The sequence below is a fragment of the Eptesicus fuscus genome, chromosome 15 (genome assembly GCF_027574615.1).
Source record: "Eptesicus fuscus isolate TK198812 chromosome 15, DD_ASM_mEF_20220401, whole genome shotgun sequence".
In the NCBI taxonomy this organism is placed as follows: Eukaryota; Metazoa; Chordata; class Mammalia; order Chiroptera; family Vespertilionidae; genus Eptesicus; species Eptesicus fuscus.
In genome coordinates, this window is record NC_072487.1 from 62,985,436 (window position 1) to 63,007,929 (window position 22,494).

At 43.5% G+C, this 22,494-nt stretch overlaps 1 protein-coding gene across 1 annotated transcript; it reads right to left on the reverse strand.

Moving 5' to 3' along the window:
• Window positions 1–1,995: 1,995 nt before the first annotated feature.
• LOC103304553 (olfactory receptor 1J4-like) lies at window positions 1,996–17,415 on the reverse strand. Its single transcript, XM_054727705.1, has 2 exons — window positions 16,919–17,415; window positions 1,996–2,938 (listed from the first exon to the last, which is right to left on the reverse strand). The coding sequence occupies exons 1-2, from the start codon at window positions 17,413–17,415 to the stop codon at window positions 1,996–1,998; spliced, it is 1,440 nt and encodes a 479-aa protein (XP_054583680.1).
• Window positions 17,416–22,494: the final 5,079 nt, after the last annotated feature.

Sequence of the window (22,494 nt, forward strand, 5' to 3'; positions counted from 1 at the left end):
TTGCTCAGCCTTCCTTAACACCTCCCCTCTGACAGCTGTCAGTCTACTCTATGTACCTATGCTGTGTTTTTTTTCATTATTTTGACCATGTAAGTGAGAATCTATTGTATTTATCTTCCTCTGACTAGCTTTTCCCACTTAGCATAATAATTTCCAGGTCCATCCATGCTGTCTCAAAAGGAGATTTTCCTTTTTTTGGCCAAGTAGTATTCCATTTTGTTAATGCACCATGGGTTTTTTATTCCTCATCTACTGATGGGCACTTGGGCTGTTTCTAGATCTTAACTACTGCCTGTGTTTTTTTAAGTTTAAATTGGCATATATATGAATATTTTACTTCCCCTTCATTTTTACATGACATGTAGCATGCTATAAATGCTCTTCCACACATTGCTTTATAAAATGTACCCATGTGTCCTATTTCTCCATTTTGATTCATAAATATCTCTGTTCTTATATTTTTCCCAGTTGGAAAATACTAAATTTCATTAATGTTCCACAGAGTTTTCTTTATTGGACCTCGTATGAAATATTGGTGTTGAGTGTCTTAAATGCCACCCAATTGTATACCTCCAATGGCTAACATGATAAATTTTATGTTTTGTATATTAAACTATAATTAAAAATTAAAGAATAAGTAAGAGGTTATCTCTATATATAGCACATAAAAGAATTACAACAACATAATAATATGTGATCAATATGTAAACCAGGGGGAATGAAGTAAAAATATATATATTTGATTAATCAAAAGGGAGGAATATAAGAGACAATAAATGTGAAGCAGGTGTATTCAATAAAAATCAGTAATATGCAAAATATAAATTTAGATATATTATTATATTAGACTAGAGGTTAAGTATACAAAATTCATGCCCGAAGGGGGGGCGGTCCCTCAACTTGGCTTGTGTCCTCTCAAAATTCAGGACCCATCAGAGAAGTCAGACATCCCTCTTGCAGTCAGGCTCTTGCAGTCTGGCACCCCTTGCTACTTACTGCCCACATGCAGCAGAGGTGGGAGAGGCTCCTGCCACTGCCACTGCACTTGCCACCTGTGAGCCTGGCTTCTGGCTGAGTGGTGCTTCCTCTGTGGGAGCGCACTGACCACCAGGGGGCAGCTCCAGCAATGAGCGTCAGGCCCCTCATGGTCAGTGTGCATCACATAGACCAGTCATTCTACTGTTTGGTCAATTTGCATATTAGGGTTTTATTATATAGGATATCAATAGATAAAATTCTCCACAAATATAATAATTGTTGCTTTACATAAAAAGAGCAAATCCAACTTTATACTGTTAGTGATGGACTCCTCACAGATATAAAGACATACCAAACCCTTAAAGAGATGGAAATAATACCATGTAAACACTAACAACGAGTAAGGGGCATCTTTACTACCAATGCTATAGTAGTGTCTATAGATTTAGTTATAATATATCTGTACTAATATCAGAAGTAGACGAGGTGTTAAGGTAGGATCCATTGCTAGATGTGGCTGTTAAATTCATTTTAAAAATGCATTTATAAAGTCTTGCTTTGTAGCACATAATAATTTTCATAGTATAATTATTCTTATCATGGCTGATTGAAGTCTAACAACATCATGTTAACAAATGTGAGTTAGAAGAGATGTGCACGATCAGCTTGAAGCCAATGTGAGACAGCAAACAATAATCAGTTAAAAAAAAGTTCTTCAGGAATGGATCATGATGATAAACCAGTGAGTCCTCAATAACATAGTCTAAAATTACAAACTCACAATTATAATTGTGTAACATATTTTACAAAAAAATTTGCATAGGTCTTATAAGAGATTATGAACAAGGGAATAAAGAATTAGTAACAACCCAAGTAGAAAATTTAACCAACTTGAATATTAACAGCACTTTTACATAACAACAGAATGCATATTCTATTAAGGTTATATGGAGATGTCGACGGTACAATAATTATAGAAGATCTGTCTCACTGTGCTCCTGACTGCAACAAGAGGATTTAGTGATTCCAGTTAAAGAACTTAACCCTATTGACACACATCTCTAAGGCCTGTTTTATATCTCTGTTCCTCAGGCTGTAGATGAAGGGGTTCAGCATGGGGGTAACTACCGTATACATGACCGAAGCAATTATGTCTTTGGAACCCCATGATGAGGAGAAAAAGTAAACACTAGCAGCTGTCCCGTAGTATAAAAACACCACAGCGAGATGGGAGCCACAGGTAGAAAAGGCTTTAAAGAGTCTCTTAGTAGAGGGCACCCTCAGGATGATGGTCCCTATACGGATATAGGAGCCCAAAATTATACCAAAAGGCAGGAAGAAAATCATTCCTCCCTCGGTGAAGATGACCAACTCATTGAGAGAGATGTCTGAGCAGCTCAGCTTCAGGAGCGCAGCCAGGTCACAGAAGAAGTGGGTGATTATATTATCGGCACCGAAGGACAGTCGGACCAATAGGAGAATGTGCAGCAAATCATGGACACAGGAGATAATCCAGGAGCCAGCCACCAGCAGCACACACAGCCCCTCCCTCATGATGGTGGTGTAGTGTAGAGGCTGACAGATGGCCACGTACCTGTCATATGCCATCACAGCCAGAAGAAAATTATCAAGACCAACAAAAAGTATGTAAAAATACAACTGAGAAATGCATCCCATATAGGAGATGAATTGATGTTTACTCTGCATGTTCATGAGCATCTTTGGGACAATGACAGAAGAAAGAGAAATGTCAGAGAAGGCCAAGTGGCTGAGGAAGAAGTACATGGGCGTGTGCAGGCGAGAGTCCAGCCTGATGAGCAGGATGATGAGCAGGTTGCCCAGCACCGTGGTCAGGTACATGCCCAGGAACAGGGTGAAGAACACGCCCTGCTGCCCTGGCGGGATGGGGAGCCCCAGGAGGAGGAACTGGGACACGCTGCTCTGGTTCTCAGGCCTCATGCTGCTCTTCTGTCTGCTGGGGGTGAAGAAGGTGTGGGAATCTCAGGAACCTACAAAGGAAGATCAGAACCATCACATCTCATACCATCATTTTCTGGGAAAACCATTCGTTTTTAAAAACTTTCATATTAATTTCTCACACCTGTGGATGTATGCATCTTTCCTCTATTATAGTCTGACTGCAGGAAAACATTGGAACCCCAAGTAGTCAACAAGACCTCATTACAAAGAAGCAAGAGGGTATTCACTGTGTCATTCACCATGATTTATTGAACATGGAGTCAGTTTCGGGACCTCTACTAAGGACAGAGATGCAGCAGTGAACAAGGGAAGCAAAGTCCCCACGTCTATGAGTTTAGGTCTTGATGATCCTGGAGGGATAATTTCTACACCAGGCCAGAGCCAAACCGTAATAATTCACCCTGAGAGAACTAGAAGTTGAACCCCTGAAAAACTGTCAGTTCTTTCTGCTTTAAAGTGATGGGAGACGCCAGTACTGAGTGGGCGTCTGTGGAGCATTGTGCCATTGAACCCCAGCTGGAAACACAGGGACAAGCTAGAAATGGGAGGGCATTGATACCACTAGATGTCAGAAAAAAACAAAACAGTCCACAAACGATCTTTCATAATAATGCTGAGCATTTTGGTGGCATAAACACTGTACTGAACTCGAGGTTAAAGGCTTTATCTAGTTTCCTAAGTAAATCTAACATCAGCTTTCCATTCCCAGATTAAAAATCTTCACAGCTGCACGAAGAATTCTGTTAGGAAATAGAAATATAAGGGATATAAATTTTACACCATTATTGTAGTTTAAAAAGTACCAAATATTCTTTAATGGAGTTACAAGACTTACTGTAACTTGACTGTCATAAGATGTACTGTGGTGATCGCTATATAATTGGTAAATCACCATGTTGTACACACCTAAATCTAATATATTTGTGTCCTCTTTAAGAATAAATGTAAAGGAGAAAAATGATCAAATATTGTCTACTTCATGCAGTTTAGTCTAATATGCCTGCATGATGAGAACCCGTGCTCTTACCCACTCCCCATGAAACTTCCCTCTTCATTGGGAACACCCTTTACTAATTTAGGGTTGACAATACTTCAAAAGTTTCTTAGATTTCTATCTAGAGAGTTCCCTTCATTGATAATGGTCTGTTTTTCAATTAACAAAACACCCTTACATTCATTATCATTTGCTTACAAATACATGTTAGTTGAGGACCTGTGTTTTATGAGGCAAGTGTCATTCCTTTCACTTTGTAGATTGAAAACAGAGGTCAATGAGTTAAGTGACTTTCTCAAGGTTTGACACACCAATGGGTGGCAGTCCTGCACTCTAACTTCACACAGCGTGACACCTAATGTTTCTTTGCCTGGACTTTAAGCGAAAGTGTTAAAAACCTCTGAGTGACAGTCACACTCAGATATGTGAGAAGCACAGCAGATCCATTTCAGACACAGGGGTTCTTTGGAGCTTGTTTAGCTCAGCCAATGGTGCCCCAGGAGAAGGGCTCTGAAGGAAATATTTCAGGTCATAGGGGCAAGTTGGAAGACCCAACACATACAAATCACACGCAGACACACATGCACACACACACACACACACACACACATATACACTGCCGATTTGAGAATTTCAATGAACTGTGATCATTTTCCCATCCTAAGGGAAGGGTAGCCAATATGGGGTTTAGCTCATAAACACTCATAGACATACATACAAGTCATAATTAACACAAAAAGTGGGACATACACATCACTCAATGTTGGTCCACTCACCCACAAGCACTCTCAATGCACATCAACACAGCTGGCTCATGTCACACCTGGTAAACACTTAATCCCCACATATACATAAATCATGCACTATACACATACATCACCAAAAACACACAAAAGCACAAACAATTCCAAATATCACAGGAAATACACACCAACAATACATATGCCCACCCAGCCACACTCACTGCATTAAGCAGCCACACCCTCCTATTAATGAGAGGTATGCTTCCCCCCTTCTGTCCCATCCCCTTCATGGGAGGGCAGTCAGTATGGGGCAGTTAAGCATATTCTGTCACAGGCACCATCATTATACTATCACCAACACCCCATGCACGTGGTCTCATACATATGTTAACATATAAAGAAAACCCAACAATATCCCTTTTTGCTCTCACATATGTGTGTCACCCACAGACACAACTCCCATGTGCACCAGCACATGTTGCTGAGCACAGGTCTGAGCCTTCTCTTAGCTGACCTTGGTTCCTGGTGAGGTAAGGCATCTTCCTGTCCAGCAGCAGAGACAACAGTCTCACTCCCAATGCTCAGCTGTGATGCCAGTGTTTACTTTCACAGACATGAATGAGGGACGCCAGGAGGCTGGTGCTGGATCTACAAGCACTACAAGTAAAGCAGAGCCCAGGTTAAGTCTGACTCAGGAAAAGAGTCAGATACATAGTGCACGCACACACAAAACTATCAAACAGCACGTACACAAGCATACATAGTATATTCAGACAGACACACAGACTGACACACACAGTCATGGACACAGTCTCACACATGAACCCCCTAGCACACAGGCGGATCCATAGCCAAGTGCAGATTTCCAGCTCCTCTCACCTGGGCTTGTCATTGGTGAGTTCAGACACCTTCTGCTCCAGACTGTTGCCCGTCTCCTCAGGTTTTCTTCAGGAGCCCTAACGTCCAGACACACAGAAGCAATATCTGGGGCCTTGGCACTTCCACAGACTTGCATTTTCCTTAACCAGCTCCAGAGAAATGAGTCCAAAGATAACACTTCACTGCTACTGAGAGACTGCAACCAAGTCCCCAAGCTTGTGGCTGATTTCTGACTGCCCTTTTGGGAGCTGTGTGTCCAACAGCCAGAGGGACTGGAGTCCTGGGGGACAGTGTTCCTGATTCCCGTCATGCCCTGGATGCCTTTCTTCTTGGGCATTGTTCCATTCAGGAGAATGGATTTTTCCACTTTTTATTTTGCAGTTATTTTAAAGATATAGAAGAGTTTTAAAAATGATATCAGGAATTCCTGATAGGCTTCAAACGGATTCCCCAATGGTTAACATTTTACTATGTTTATCATATATTTGTATGTATGTATATTTCAGGCTTAGATTTTCAGTAGATATACCACAGAGCATATTATTAGAAGGTATATGATATTAATTTTTCCAATGACTAGTGTTTTACCCTGATCAGTTGGCTAAGGTTGTGTGTGCCAGGTTCTCTACTGTAAAGTTATCATTTTTAAAAGTTACTATTTTAACCTGTTTGTTAATAGGTTTCATTTGGATACATATTTTGAAACAATATAAACATATATGTTTATTAAAATTGCATTGACTACATTTAATATTCATTGATGATTCTTATATGACACAAATATTGGAAATGTGGTGGCCAAATGGTGATTTTTATAATTCTATCATTTCTTCTAAGTTTATTAATTGTATTCTCACATGAGAAGAATCTTACTCTTATTTTCCATTCATATTAACTTACTTATATCATTATGGACTTATGGATTCCTATTCTCTGAGTTATAATCCATTATAGTTGTTATTCATTTTGAAGATCTAGGTATTTTTATTACTTACAAGGATTCTAAATGATTGCAGAGAAGCCAACTGGGAAGTATGCAAAGAAGAAACACAAGAAGTAAAAACTAGGAATTAAGGAACTAAAGGAAAGTTTACCCGTAGGAGGTGGGTCCAGACAGGGATAGAAGAATGGGGGATGGAAAAAGTATAGGTGTTGCTCTATAACCTGTAAATTTCAGTCTATTTATATATTTTAAAATCCATGTGTTCCACTCAATACCTCCTATTCCAGTTTGCCGTCATGGAGTTCTTCACAGTCTCTTTTTTTCCATGTACACAGCTCCTTTCCCGGGGACTTGGGAGTCGCTCCCTTTTCTTCAGTGTTTACTTACTTCTTGAATCCTCGGATACATGGTGAGTTGTTTCAGAATCTTTAGCTCAGACCACACTCTTAATGACACACTAAGTACAGCTTAAAAGTTTGTTTCTGTTTTGTTTTTGGTTTTCATTTATCTGTATTGTTAAAAGTATTACAGATGTCCCTTTGTTTCTTATCCCCATTGACCCCCTCTATACCATACCTGCCCCTCCCATGCCTTGACCACACTATTATGTTTCCATGGGCTTTGCATATATGCATAGAAGTTCACCTGTTAGTTTCTCTCCCCCATCCCCACCCTTCCTCTAAAATTTGTCAGTCTGTTCCATGCTTCTAGGTTCTGGATCTATTTTGCTCATATGTTTATTTTGTTCATTACATTCCACATATGAGTGAGATCATGTGATACTTATCTTTCTCTGACTGGCTTATTGTTCTTAGCACAATACTCTACAGGTCCACCCATACTGTTGCAAATGGTAAGATTTTCTTCTTTTTTATAGCCACATGGTATTCCATTATGTAAATGCACCACAGCTTTTTTATCCACTCATCTGTGAATGGGTACTTGGGCTGTTTCCAGATGTTAGCTATTGCAAATTGCAATGCTGTCAACATCAGGTTACATACAATCTTTATGATTTGTTTCATGTTTCTTACAATATATTCCTAGAAGTGGGATCACTGGGTCAAATGGGAGTTCCATATTTAATTTTTTGAAGCAACTCCATAATGTTTTCCATAATGGCTGCACCATTCTGCATTCCCACTGGCAGTGTTCTATAGTTCCCTTTTCTCCATATTCTTGCTAGCACTTGCCATTTGTTGATTTGTTAATGGTAGCTATTCTGACAAGTCTGAGGTGATACCTCATTGTCTGATGATCATGACTTTGAGCAATTTTTTCATGTCTCTAGGTCACTTTGGAGAAGTATCTATTGATGTCCTTTGCCCATTTTTTATTGGGTTGTTTGTCTTCCTTTTGTTAAGTTGTATGAGTTCCTTATATATTTTAGAAATTAATCCCCTATCAGAGGTATCATTGGCAAATACGTTCTTCCATGCAGTGGGCTCCCTTTGGTTGATGGTTTCATTTGCTGTGCAGAAACTTTTTATTTTCATGTAGTCCCATTTGTTTATTGGCTCCTTGGTTTCCTTTGTCCTAGGACATGTATCAGTAAACATATTGCTATGAGAGATGTCTGAGATTTTGCTGCCTATGGTTTCTTCTAAGATTTGTTATGGCCTCACGACTTACATTTAATTCTCTTATCCATTTTGAGTTTATTCCTGTCTATGGTGTAAGTTGGTGGTATAGTTTCACTTTTTTTGCATATACCTGTCCAGTTTCCCCAACATCATTTGTTGAAGAGACTGTTTTGACTCCATTTTATGCTCTTTCCTCCTTTGTCAAATATTAATTGAGGTTAATGGGTTGGGTCAATTCAACTCCTGGGTTCTCTGTTCTGTTCCATTGATCTATATGCCTGTTTTTGAGAATATATAGACATAATTCTGAGGTCAAGAATTATTTAGGTTATTTATTTTATTTCTCCCTTTAATCTAATTATAGTGTTAATTTGAAATATGGTTAGATTCACTTGTTTTGTTTTATTTTATTTTGTTTTGTTTACCACCTCTCCTTTTTATTTTTAGTGACAAAACACAACATGGTCAAATGATACAAATAATTCTACTTATCTCCCATCTTTTCTGCCCACCTCTTGTAGGTAAATAATCTTATTAATTTCTGATTAATTCTCCTTGTGTTTCTTTTTGCTCAAATGGGAATACACAAGTATATTTGATTTCCCCTTCATTTTTACATAGAAATTAGCATGCTATTAAGTGTACTTTTGCATATTGCTTTTCTCCCATTTACCAATATATCCTTATATTTTTTATATTGATCCATAGATATATTTGTTCTTATTTTTCCACAGTTGCAAAATACTCAATTGCATTGATGTTCTATAGAGTTTTAGAAGTCCTAGAATAAGATATTGGTGATGAATGCCCTAAATGCCTCAGAGTTGTATACCTCAAATGGCTAAATGATAAATTTTGTGTTTTGTATAGTAAAGTATAATTAAAAAATTTAAAATTGCCGAGGCCGGTTTGGCTCAGTGGATAGAGCGTCGGCCTTCGGACTCGGGAGTCCCGGGTTCGATTCCGGTCGAGGGCATGTGCCTTGGTTGCGGGCACGTCCCCGGTGGGGGGTGTGCGGGAGGCAGCTGATCGATGTTTCTCTCTCATCGATGTTTCTAACTCTCTATCCCTCTCTCTTCCTCTCTGTGAAAAATCAGTAAAATATATTTTTTAAAAAATTAAAATTAAGGAAAAGGTAAGAAGTAATTTTGCATAAATAGACAAGAATTATGAGATAACTAGAGGCCCCATGCACAAAATTTGTGCATAGGGGTGTGTGTCCCTCAGCCCAGCCTGCACCCTCTCCAATCTGGGACCCCTCGAGAGATGTCCAACTACCTGTTTAGGCCCAATAGGATCGGGCCTAAACGGGCAGTCGGACATCCCTCTCACTATCCAGGACTGCTGGCTCCCAACTGCTCACCTGTCTGCCTTCCTGATTGCCCCTAACCACTTCTGCCTGCCAGCCTGATCACCCACTAACCACTCCCCTGCCAGCCTGATTGATGCCTAACTGCTCCCCTGCCAGACTGGTCACTCCTAACTGCCCTCCCCTGCACGCCTGGTCCCCCCCAACTGCCCTTCTCTGTAGGCCTGGGTCCCCCCAAATGCTCTTCCCTTCAGGCCCGGTCACCCCCAACTTCTCTCCTCTGCCAGCCTAGTCACCCCTAACGGCCCTCCCCAGCAGGCTTGATCGTCCCCAACTTCCATCCCTGCAGGCCTGGTCCCTCCCAACTGCCCTCTCCTGCTGGCCATCTTATGGTGGCCATCTTATGTCCACATGGGGGCAGGATCTTTGACCACATGGGGGCAGCTATATTGTGTGTTGCAGTGATGATCAATCTGCATAGTACTCTTTTATTAGATAGGAGAGAGGCCTGTGCAAGGGTGGGGGCTGGCTGGTTTGCCCTGAAGGGTGTCCCAGATTAGGGTGGGTGTTCCCTTGGGGTGTGGGATGGCCTGGGCGAGGGGCCTGTGGTGGTTTGCAGGCCAACCACGCCCCCCGGTGACCCAAGCGGAGGCCCTGGGATCTGGGATTTATTTATCTTCTATAATTGAAACTTTGTAGCCTTGAGCGGAGCTAAGACTCCTGCTTGCTCCATGGCCGCGGCCATTTCTGTTGGGATTTATTTATCTTCTATATTTGAAACTTTGTAGCCTTATTCAGAGGCCAAAGCAGTCCAGGGTTGTGGGAGCTTGGCTTCCTCCATCGCCGTGGGCAACTCAAGCCTCCTGCTCTCTCCATGGCCACAGCCGTTTTTGTTGGGATTTATTTATCTTCTGTAATTGAAACTTTGTAGCCTTGAGTAGAGGCCTGGGCCTGCCAGGGTGTGCGGAAAGCTTGGCTTCTTCCATTGCCGGGGGAAACCAAAGCCTCCTGCTCTCTCCATGGCCGCAGAGCCATCTTGGTTGGGTTAATTTGCATACTCATTCCTGATTGGCTGCTGGGCGTGGCTTGTGGGTATAATGGAGTGATGGTTAATTTGCATATTACTCTTTCATTATATACTAGAGGCCCAGTGCACGAAATTCGTGCACGGGGGGGGGGGAGGGAAGCGGGGGGTGTTGTCCCTCAGCCCAGCCTGCAGTCTCTCCAATCTAGGACCCCTCAAGGGACCTTCATTTTTTTCTCCAGGAGTGTGGTGGAAAAACCCTAGATCACCTTCTTGGATTCTTATAATCCAAATTACCAACAACACTGCAAGTGGTGGCCTACAGGGAGCTTAGCCAATGAGTTGTCAGAAAAGGTATTTACTCTCAAACTGGTTTGGCTCAGTGGATAGACTGTGGGCCTACAGACTGAAGGGTCCCAGGTTTGATTCCTGTTAAGGGCATGTACCTTGGTTAGAGGCACATCTCCAGTGGGGAGTGTGCAAGAGGCAGCTAATCAATGTTTCTCTCTCATTGATATTTCCGACTGTCTATCCCTCTCCCCTCTTCTCTGTAAAAAAAATCAATGAAATATATTTTTTAAAAAGGTGTATCCTCTGCAGCTCATGCAGCCCCTGTGTTGTAACCACTGGGCTAGGGGTGTGTCCCTGCCACGTGGTGGTGGCTGCTGGGGTCTCCGCACACCCCAGAGGCCAGCCCTCCCCCTGTGGAGGGCTCTGGGCTGGGGGCGTGGAAACGAACCACCACTTAGTGCTGGAGCTTGGAAAGCCTCTGGGGTGGGGCGGGAACATCCCCGTCTCCAAACGCCCCGAGGCCAGCAGCCAGCCCCACCATGGGCCCGAGGCTGGGGGCATGCAGGGACCCTGGGCAGCATACAGTGGTGGCCACTAGGGTCTTGGCACACCCCAGAGGCCAGCAGCCAGCCCTCGGTCATGGGCGCCTGGCTGGGGGCGTGGCCCCAAACTGCTGCTTCGTGCGCAAGCCTTTGCAAGCCCCTGGGGGCGGGGATGTTCCCGCCTGCCAGGTGGCTTAGGGCCTGCACCCATAGGCTTCGAGTGGCCAGGGGGCATTCTGGGACCCCTGCCGCTCAGGACCTAAGTGCGGGCCTATAGGCTAGGAGAGGCCTGGGTCTGGAGGATGTTTCCAGGACCCAGTCCGCTCAGCGCCCACATATGCAAATTAACCGCCATCTTGTTCACTCTGATTGGCTATGGGCGTAGCGAAGGTACGGTCAATTTGCATGTTTCTCTTTTATTAGGTAGGAAGGTATTCTTGAGCTTTTCTCTGGGATGCAATTAAGTTCTTTGGAAGCAGTGTGATATTTTTGAGGTTTTATTTTAAGCTTTGATAAGCAAGAGAAGAACAATATTCAGTAGAAGGCTAATTATACTCCACTAATGAGGCAATACCACTCTGAGTTCTTTACTTCCTGTTCCGTGAATTGTGCGTTTTGTTCTGTTTTGTTTTGTTTTGTTTTCTACTGGGCTGGTGGAAACACAAATTATCCCTGGTCTTGGCAGAACTCTAGATACTCTTCCCTCTAATCTAGTTATTCTCAACTGGAGACAATCTTTTCCACCAACCTCACCTGGCCCCCACCCCGCCCCTGCCCCTGCCCACCTCCGGCATCAGGGAATATCTAGCAATATCTGGAAATAGTTTTGGTTTTTCACAACTTAGGGAAGGGTGCTACTGGTGTCTAGTGATTAGAGACCAGAGATGCTGCTAAACATTCTCTGAAACCCCCCCCGCCCCACAACAAATGAGGTGGACTAAATTTCAGTAGTGCCAATGTTGAAAAAACCTATTCAAATCCTTTCAGATAATTTCCCACAAGTTTTGGGACAGAAATATCTTTAAACAGACAAAACCAAAAGATCCTGCCCCCATGTGGACATAAGATGGCCACCACAAGATGGCCAGCAGGAGAGGGCAGTTGGGTGTCACCTGGCCTGCAAGGGAGGGCAGTTGAGAAGGACCAGGCCTACAAGGGAGGGAAGTTGGAGGTGATCAACCCTGCAGGAGAGGGCAGTTAGGGGTGACCAGGCCAGCAGAGGAGGGAAGTTGGGGGCAAACAGGCTGGCAGCTGAGTGGTTAGGGGGTGATAAGGCTGGCAGGCAGAAGCGGTTAGGGGCAATCAGGAAGGCAGGCAGGCAAGAAGTTGGGAGCCAGCAGTCCTGGATTGTGAGAGAGATGTCCGACTGCCCGTTTAGGGATCTGACTGCCCACCGGGATCGGGCCTAAACGGGCAGTCAGACATCCCTCAAGGGGTCCCATATTGGAGAGGGTACAGGCTGGCCTGAGGGACAACCCCCTCCATGCACGAATTTCATGCACCGGGCCTCTAGTAGTAATATAAACAGCATGGTACTGGCATAAAAACAGACATATAAATCCGTGGTACAGAATACAGAGTCCATAAATAAAACTTCTCTTATATGTTCAATTAATATTCAACAAAGAAAGTAAGAACATACAATGGGGTAAAGACAGTTTATTCAATAAATAGTGTTGGAAAAATAGGACAGATATGTTCCAAAGAATTAAATTAAACCACCCACTTACACAATACACAAGAATAAATTCAAAATAGATTAAAGACTTAAATGTAAGACTCAAACCATAAAAGTTTTAGAAGAAAACATAGGCAGTAAAGTCTCAGAAATTTATTGTAGTACTGTATTTTCTGATATATCTCACAAGGGAGGGGAAAAATAAACAATGGGATTACATCCAATAAAAGGTTTTTGCACAGAAAAGAAAACTATCAGCAAAATGAAAAGACAATACACTGAATGAGAGAACATATCCACCAATGATATATTGATAAGGGGTTAATACCCAAATGTCTAAAGAATTCTGTAACTCAACACCAAGAAACACTAAAAATCCAATTAAAAAATGGAATAAGGACCTGCTTAAACACTCTACAAAGAGAACATGTAGATGACTTATAGAAATATGAAAAGGTGCTAAATGTCAATAATCATCAGAGAAATGCAAATGAAAACCATAATGAGATATCACCTCACACCTACCAGAGTGGCTATCATCAATGAATCAACAAAAAATGCTGGCAAGGATGTGGAGAAAAGGAAGCCTCATGCACTGTTAGTGGGAATGCAGAGTTGTGCAACCACTGTGGAAAACAGTATGGAGTTTCTTCAAAAAAGTAAAAATGGAACCTCCTTTTGACCCAGTGATTCACTTCTGGGAATATATCCAAAGAATCCTGAAACACTGATTTGAAATAATATATGCACTCGAATGTACATTGCAGCATTATTTACAATAGCCAAAATTTGGAAGTATCCTAAGTGCCCAGCAGTAGACGAGTGGATAAAAATGCTGTGGTACAAATTGTTCTCTGAGTTGCTTGTTCCAGTAAAAAAGAAAACCTAATGGACACTGACAATAGTATGGTGATTGCTAGGGGGCAGTCTGCCTTGGGGAAAATGGAAGAGGATATAAGAGTGTTAACTGGTCATGGAAGGAGACTTGTGTTGGTGAACACACAATAGAGTGTACAGATGATGTGTTGTGGAATTGTGCATCTGAAACCAGTATAATATTGTTAACCAGTTTCACCCCAATAAATTCAATGGAAAGGGAAAGGACGCCATGGCACATTTATACAAAGGAATACTACTTGGCCATAAAAAATAAGAAAATCTTTATGTTTTGCAACAGCATGGATAGAATTTGTGATTATTATGCAAAGTGAATAAGCCAATTATAGAAAGACAAATATATTATTTCACATACATGTTGACTTTAATGAACAGAATACAAGTACACTCATAGATACAGAAGGCAGACTGACAGCAGTTTGAGGGGAAGGGTGTTGGGGGCTGGGTGAAAAAGTTGAAGGGATTAAGTAAAAAAATCCCACAATTCATAGACACAGACAACAGCATAGTTATTACCAGAAGAAAGGGGTTGGGGTAGTAGAACAAGGTAATGGGAACATAAATGGTGATGGAAGGAGACCTGAATTTGGGTGGTGAACACACAGTTCTATCTAATAAAAGAGTAATATGCAAATTGACTATCACTTCAACACACAAGATGGCCACCCCTTGTGGTCAAAGATGGCTGCACCCATGTGGACACAAGATGGCCTCTACAAGATGGCTGGCAGGGGAGGGCAGTTGTGGACAATCAGGCCAGCAGGGGAGGGCAGTTCGGAGGGACCGGGCCTGCACAGGAGGGCAGTTAGGAGGAACCCAGGCCTGCATGGGAGGGCAGTTGGGGGGGACCCAGGCCTTCAAGGGAGGGTAGTTGGGAGGGACCAGGCCTGCAGTGGGGGACAGTTGGGAGGGACCAGGCCTACAGGGGAGGGGAGTTAGGGGTGACCTGGCCAGCAGATGAGGGCAGTTGAAGGCAACCAGGCCTGCAGGGGAGGGCAGATGTGGGCAACCAGGTCTGCAGGGGAGGGCAGTTAGGGGTGATCGTGCCAGTAGAGGAGGGCAGTTGGTGGGACCAGGCCAGCAGGGAAGGCAGTTAGGAGGGACCCAGGTTGGCAGGGGAGGGCAGCTGGGGGGACCCAGGCCTGCAGTGCAGGGCAGTTGCAGGGTACCCAGGCCTGAAGGGGAGGGCAGTTGGGAGGGACCAGGCCTGCAATGGAGGGCAGTTAGGGGTGACCGAGCCGGCAGAGGAGGGCAGTTGGGGGCAACCAGGCTGGCAGGGGAGGGTTGGGAGGAATTAGGCCTGAGCGGGAGGGCAATTGGGGGGACCAAACCTGCAGGGGAGTGCAGTTGGGGGGGACCAGGTCTATAGGGGAGGGCAGTTGGGGGGGACCTGGCTGGCAGGGGAGGACAGTTAGAGGTGACCGGGCTGGCAGAGGAGGGCAGTTGGGAGGGACCAGGCCTTAAGGGGAGGGCAGTTGGGGGTGACCAGGCTGGAAGGGAGGGGTATTACAGGAGAGGTCAGTTAGGGGTACTGGGCTGGCAGAGAAGAGCAGTTGCAGGAAACCGGGCCTGCAGGTGAGGGCAGTCGTGGGGGACCAGGCTCCAGGGGAAGGCAGTTAGGGGTGACCAGGCTGGCATGGGAGGGCAGTTAGGGGCAATAAGGCTGGCAGGGGAGCAGTTAGGCGTTGATCGGGCTGTCAGGGGAGTGGTTAGGGGGTGATCAGGCTGGCATGCAGAAGCTGTTAGGGGCAATCAGGCAGGCAGGCAAGCAGTTGTGAGCCAGCAGTCCTGGATTGTGAGAGGGGTCCCAGATTGGAGAGGGTGCAGGCTGGGCTGAGGAACACATACACTCTCCCCCCCTCCCCCCATGTACGAATTTCATGTACCGGGCCTCTAGTCTATATAATAAAAGACTAAGCGACCCTTACAGTGGAATGACCAGAACGACCAGTCACTATGATGTGCACTGACCACCAGACGGCAGACGCTCAACACAGAGCTGCCTCCTGGTTGTTAGTACACTTCCACAGGGGGTGTGCCACTCAGCCAGAAGCTCACAGGTGGCGAGCACAGCAGTGGTGGTGGTAGCCGCTCTCACCTCAACAGCAGCACTAAGGAGCAGTGAGCCAAGCGGTAAGGAGTAGTGAGCAGGTGGGCGACAAGGAGCGAGGGGTCCTGGAATCTGAGGGGGATGTCCAACAGCTGGCTTAGGCCTGCACCCCCCGGGGTGTAAGACTAAGCCCTTAGTCGAACATTCCCCGAGGGCTCCCGGGCTGCCAGAGGGATATCTGACTGACAGCTTAGGCCAATTCCCCCATGGAGCAGGTCTAAGCCAGCAGGTGAACATCCCCAAGGAGTCCCGGACTGCGAGGGGGTGCAGGCCAGGCTGAGTGACCCCCACCCTAGTTCACGAATTTTCAAGCACCAGGCCTCTAGTATCTTATAAGAGACTATGGACAAGCGAAAAATAATGAATTATTAACAATCTAAGTGGCAAATGTGACCTAGTTGACATATTAACAACTCTTGTACATGACAACAGAATGTATATTCTGTTAATGTTTTATGAAGATGACAAGCATAAATAATTTTAGTTCTATCTCCTTGTGCCCATGACTGCAACAAAAGAATCTAGTGATTGCCACTTTAAAAACCTAACTCTATTCATACACATCTCTAGGGCCTGTTTTATATCTCTGTTCCTCAGGCTGTAGATGAAGGGGTTCAGCATGGGGGTAACTACTGTATACATGACAGAAGCAATTATGTCCTTGGAACCCCATGATGAGGAAAAAAAGTAAACACCAGCAAGTGTCCCATAGTATAAAGACACCACAGAGAGATGGGAGCCACAGGTAGAAAAGGCTTTAGAGAGTCTCTTAGTGGAGGGCGCACTCAGGATGATAGTTCCTATTCGGATGTATGAGCCCAAAACAATGCTCAATGGCAGGAAGTAAATAATTCCTCCCTCAGTGAAGATGACCAGATTATTGAGGGAGATGTCTGAGCAGCTCAGCTTCAGGAGTGCTGTGAGCTCACAGAAGAAGTGGGTGATGGTATTGTCAGCACAGAAGGACAGTCGGACCAAGAGGAGGGTATGAATTAGAGCATGGACACAGACAACCATCCAGGAGCCAGCCACCAGCAACGTGCACAGTGCCTGACTCATGATTGTGGAATAGTGCAGAGGGTGACAGATGGCCACGTACCTGTCATATGCCATCACAGCCAGAAGGAAGTTGTCAAGACCAGCAAAATGTATGAAAAAATACAACTGAAGAATGCATCCCCCATAGGAGATTGATTGTTGCCAAGTCTGCATGTTCATGAGCATTTTAGGGACAGTGACAGAGGAAAGAGAAATGTCAGAGAAGGCCAAGTGGCTGAGGAAGAAGTACATGGGCGTGTGCAGGCGAGAGTCCAGCCTGATGAGCAGGATGATGAGCAGGTTGCCCAGCACCGTGGTCAGGTACATGCCCAGGAACAGGGTGAAGAACACGCCCTGCTGCCCTGGCGGGATGGGGAGCCCCAGGAGGAGGAACTGGGACACGCTGCTCTGGTTCTCAGGCCTCATGCTGCCCTTCTGTCTGCTGGGGATGAAGAAGGTGTGGAATCTCAGGAGCCTGGATAGGATGGCCAGGACCATCACATCTTATACTGTTATTCTCTAGGAACGTCACCTTAAAATACTTTCATAATAATTCCACCTGTGGGTGTATACATCTTCCCTCTATTGAAGTCTGGTTCCAGGAATACATTGATCCCCCATGTTGTAGTTAACAAGACATCAGCACACAGAAGCTGGAGGGAGTTTGCTGTTTTAATCAACCATTACTTTTAACATCAAGTCTGTGTCAGGACCTCTTCTAAGGACTGAAATGCAGCAGTAAACAAAAAAGCAAGGTCCCCACTTCTATGAGATTAGATCTTGATGAGCATGGAGGCATCATTTCTACACCAGGCCAGAGCCAAACCATAGTAATTCCCTGTGGAAGAAACAGAAGATGAGCCCCTGCAAAGTAGTGTCAGTTGTTTCTGCCTGAAAGTAACGTGAGACTCCAATTTTGGGTGGGAGTTTGGAATATAATCACACTCCTCCTGTGAACCTGCCGGGTCCCATTAACCCACAGCTAATGTAAACGCAAGGATAGCGTAGAAATGGTTGGCCATTGAAAACCACTTGATGACAGAATAGATCCAAAACAGAATAGTTCACAAACTATATTTCATAATCATGCTGAGCTTTTTGTTGAACATTTGGGTACTCGGCTAGAGACCTCACCTTACCTTTCCTAATTAAATCCACTCAGCAATCTTACATTCTCCGATTTAAAAAATATTTATTTTTATTGATTTCATGGAAGAAGGGAAAGGGAGGGAGATGGAAACATCAATGATGAGAGAGAATCATTGATCATCTGCCTCCTCATTACGCCCCACCTCCCGCTCCTGGGGATCAAGCCCATAAGCCAGGCATGTGCCCTCACAGGAAATTAAACTGTTACCTCATGTTTCATAGGTCAATGCTCAATCACTAAGCCAATGCAGCTGGGCACATTCCCAGATTTTATAACCTCTTCACAGCTGTACTAAGAATTTGTTTTCTTTTACCTATTTTAGCTTTTAAGAAATAGAAATATAAATGACAAAAATTCTGTAGTCACACTATACATTAGGGGACAGAAGGGCACATATACACTTGTGTGTATATCTGTATCTAAATATATGTGATATGTAATGTTTATAAATGGATATATATGTATTATCATTTTCTCTTTATTAAATATTTCCAGGTATTAGCTAATTCTTCGGGTTCCGTCTAATATATCTTTGTGATCAGTAACCATTACACATGGAAACTTCCCTTTTCTTGCTTAAGGGAGTCAAGAACAACGTATTATTTTAGAGCTGTGAGGACCAAAAGTTGTCCAAAATTCTTGGTCCTCTTCCGAGATAATTTATTTTCTTCATATTTATATTCTTTTCAATTGATAATAAATTTTAAAGTATATTAACTTTATACAATAAATACTTACTGAGAATCTCTGTAAGATTCACAGAAACAAGGAAACTGAGGCCAAAAGTTTATGTAACTTGCCCTAGCTGGTTTGGCTCAGTGGTAGAGCATTGGCCTGCATACTGAAGGGTCCCTGGTTCGATTTTGGTCAAGGCCAGGTACCCTGGTTGCAGGCTCCTTCCCAGTCTGAGCCCTGATCGGGGTGCATGCAGGAAGCAATCAATTGATATGTTTCTCTCATGTTGCTATTTCCCTCTCTCTTTCACTCTCTCTAAAATCAATGGAAAAATATCCTCCAGTGAGGATAAAAAAAATTTTATGTAACTTTCCCAAGGTCTCACTGCTGTATGGTGGTGATTCTGCCCTATAACTTCACACAGCATGATACCTAGAGTTTATTTTGCTTTGCTGTTTAATAAAGTAAAGAAGAGGTTGTAAAATTCTGATTAGTCACTTGGGTACATGGAAATGAGAACAGATTTGTTTTATAGAATCAAGGAGAGACCTGGCTGGCTTGGATCAGTGGATAGAGTATTGTCCTGGGGACTGAAGGGTCCCAGATTCGATTCTGGTCAAAGGCACATGCTTGGGTTGTGGGTAGGGTTCATGCAGGAGGCCGCTGAATCTTATCATTGATGTTTCAATCTCTCTCTCCCTCTCCCTCTCTGAAATCAATAAAAATATGTTTTTTAAAAAAGAAGCAAGGAGAAGCTTTGAGTGTGGTTATCTCAGCTAATGGTGCCCCAGAAGGAGGACACTTAAGAAAATTCTTGATGTCCTGAATGCAGATCACATACAGAGATGCACACCACACACACACACACACACACACACACACACACACACACACACCTGATTTGAGGATTCCAGTAACCAATGCCCATATCCCCATCTTAAGGGAAGTATAGCCTATCTGTGGTTCAGCACATGAGCACTCATATACATACAAGTCATAAGTAACATACTAAGTAAGATATGCACAACACTCAACGATGTTCCATTCACCCACAAACACACTAACACATCTGACTCATAACAACCAGGTAAAGACTCAACTCACCATATATACATAACTCAAACACTCACACACTTCACCAAAAACACACAAGACCACAAACAATTCAAAAATCTCACAAGAAACACACACCAATGACACATATGCTCACCCAGCCACACTCACTACAACAAGCTGCATACATGCTCCTATTAATCAAAGACATGTTTCCCCCTTTCTGACCATCCCTTTTCTGGGGAGGGCAGTCAGCATGGAACAGTTAAGCCTGTTTAATCATAGGCACCATCTTTAAAGTACTCCTATACCCCATGCACGGCGTCACACAAACACGGTCACATACACACAGAAAACCCAACAGCCCACCTTCATGCTCTAAACATGAGTGTCTCACCCAAAGACACAGCAGCCCACATTGCTGAGCAGAGGTGTGAGTCCTCTCTGACCTGACCTGACCTTGGTTCCTGGTGAGGTGGGCATCTTCCTGTCCAGCAGCAGAGACAATAGTATGATCAGAGACATGAATCAGGAGTACCTAATCACACGCCTGGAGGTGATAACTTGTACTACCTGTGCTAAAACAGGACTGTGTTTCACATACATAGCGCATGCACACACACACACACACATACACACACACACATAAACGCAACTATTAAATAGCACGTACACAAGCATACACAATACATGCACCCTCACAGTCATGGACTCAGAGTCTCACACATGAACCCACTAGCACACAGGCAGATCCATAGCCAAGTGCAGATTTCCAGCTCCTCTCACCTGAGCTCATCATTGGTGAGTTCAGACACCTTCTGCTCCAGACTGTTGCCCATCTCCTCAGGTTTCCTTCAGGAGACCTAATGTCCAGACACACAGAAGCAATATCTGGGGCCTTGGCACTTCTACAGACTTTCCTTTTCCTTAACCAGCTCCAGAGAAATGAGGTCACAGATAGCACTTAACTAAGGAGAGACTGCAACCAAGTCCCCAAGCTGTGGCTAATTTCTGACTGCCCTTTGGGAGCTGTGTGTCCAAGAGCCAGAGGACTGGAATCTTAGAGGACAGTGTCCCTGATTCTAGTCATGCCCTGTACACCTTTGTTCTTGAACATTGTTCCAGCCTGGGACAAAGGATATTTCCACTTTTGGTTTTGAAATGATCTTAAAGATACAGAAAAGTTAAAAAGTGATATCAAGAATTAGTTGACATACGATGTTCAGATTCCATAATGGTTAACATTTTACTATGTTTACCATTTGTTTGTTTGTATGTATGTATTTTTCAGGCTTTGATTTCAGCAGATATATCACAGTGCATATTATTAGAAGGCATATGCTATTAATTTTTCCAATGACTAGTGTTTTCACTTACCTTCTTTCGCTATGGTTTTATCTGCCAGGTAACCTACTGTAAAGTTACAGTTTTTTATAGTTACTATTTTAACCTTGTAATTAAAAGTATAATTTATGTAGATATTTTGGTATTATATAAACATAACATTTTCCTTATTACAATTTTACCCACTCACTTTAATGATTCTTATATGACAAAATTACTGCAAATGTGGTAGTCAAATGGTGGCTTTTTATAAATTCTATCATTTCTTATTTTTAGTTGTATCATATAAGAAGAACTTACCTTTATTCCCCACTCATTTGTATTTTTTTTGTTTTTTGTTAATCCTTACCAGAGGATATTTTTTATGAGTTGAGTTGAGTTAGAGTAGAACGGAGGGAGGGAGGAAAAGAGGCAGAGATAAGATGGAGGGAGGGAGAGGAGGGAAGAGAGAGAGATGAGAGAGAGAGAGAGAGAGAGAGAGAGAGAGAGAGAGAGAGAGAGGGAGGGAGGGATGAATAAGAGACACACTGATGGTTGCCTCCTAAATGTGCCCCAAGAGGGTCCAGGGATCAATCCTGCAACCCTGGTACATGCCCTTGACTGAGTATGGAACCCACCACCCTTTGGTCCACTGGCCGAAGTTCTAATGACTTAGCCACATTGTCCAGGGCTTCATATATTATTTCTGATTGGTGTTTTGGAATTCTTAGGAGATATTCCTATAGTGGGGTCACTAGGTCAAAAGGAAGTTCCTTTTTTAATTTTTTGAGGAAACTCCATACTGTTTTCCACAGTGGCTGCACCAGTTTGCATTCCCAAAAATATGAACTAGGGTTTCCTTTTCTACCCATCCTCACCAGTACTTGTTTGCTGATTTATCAATGATAGCTATTCTGGCAGGTATAAAGTGAAATCTCATTATCATTTTTTTTATTGAGGTATTAAATGTGTACATATCTTACCATTACCCCCCCACCCTACACCCATACATGCCCTCACCCCCCAGAGTTTTGCGTCCATTGTTTATGCTTATATGCATGCATACAAGTCCTTCGTTTGATTTCATAACTCCCCCACCTCTCCCTAACTTTCCCCCTGTAATTTGAAAGTCTGTTTGATGCTTTACTGTCTCTGTATCTATCTTTTTGTTCATCACGTTATAATGTTCTTTACTATCCCTAAATGAGTGAGATCATGTGGTATTTTTCTTTCATTGACTGGCTTATTTCACTTAGCATAATGTTCTCCAAAAGGTTACTGCAAATGATGAGAATTCCTTCTTT

What these genes read in the sequence shown, in the direction of transcription:
- LOC103304553 (XM_054727705.1), bottom strand. Translation starts at nt 17,415, where the DNA reads ATGAGGCCTGAGAACCAGAGCAGCGTGTCCCAGTTCCTCCTCCTGGGG. An exon ending in ACCCTCCTCTTGGTCCGACT is followed by an intron (nt 2,939 to 16,918) that starts GTCCTTCTGTGC and finishes ACAGAAGAGCAG; the next exon opens with CATGAGGCCTGAGAACCAGA.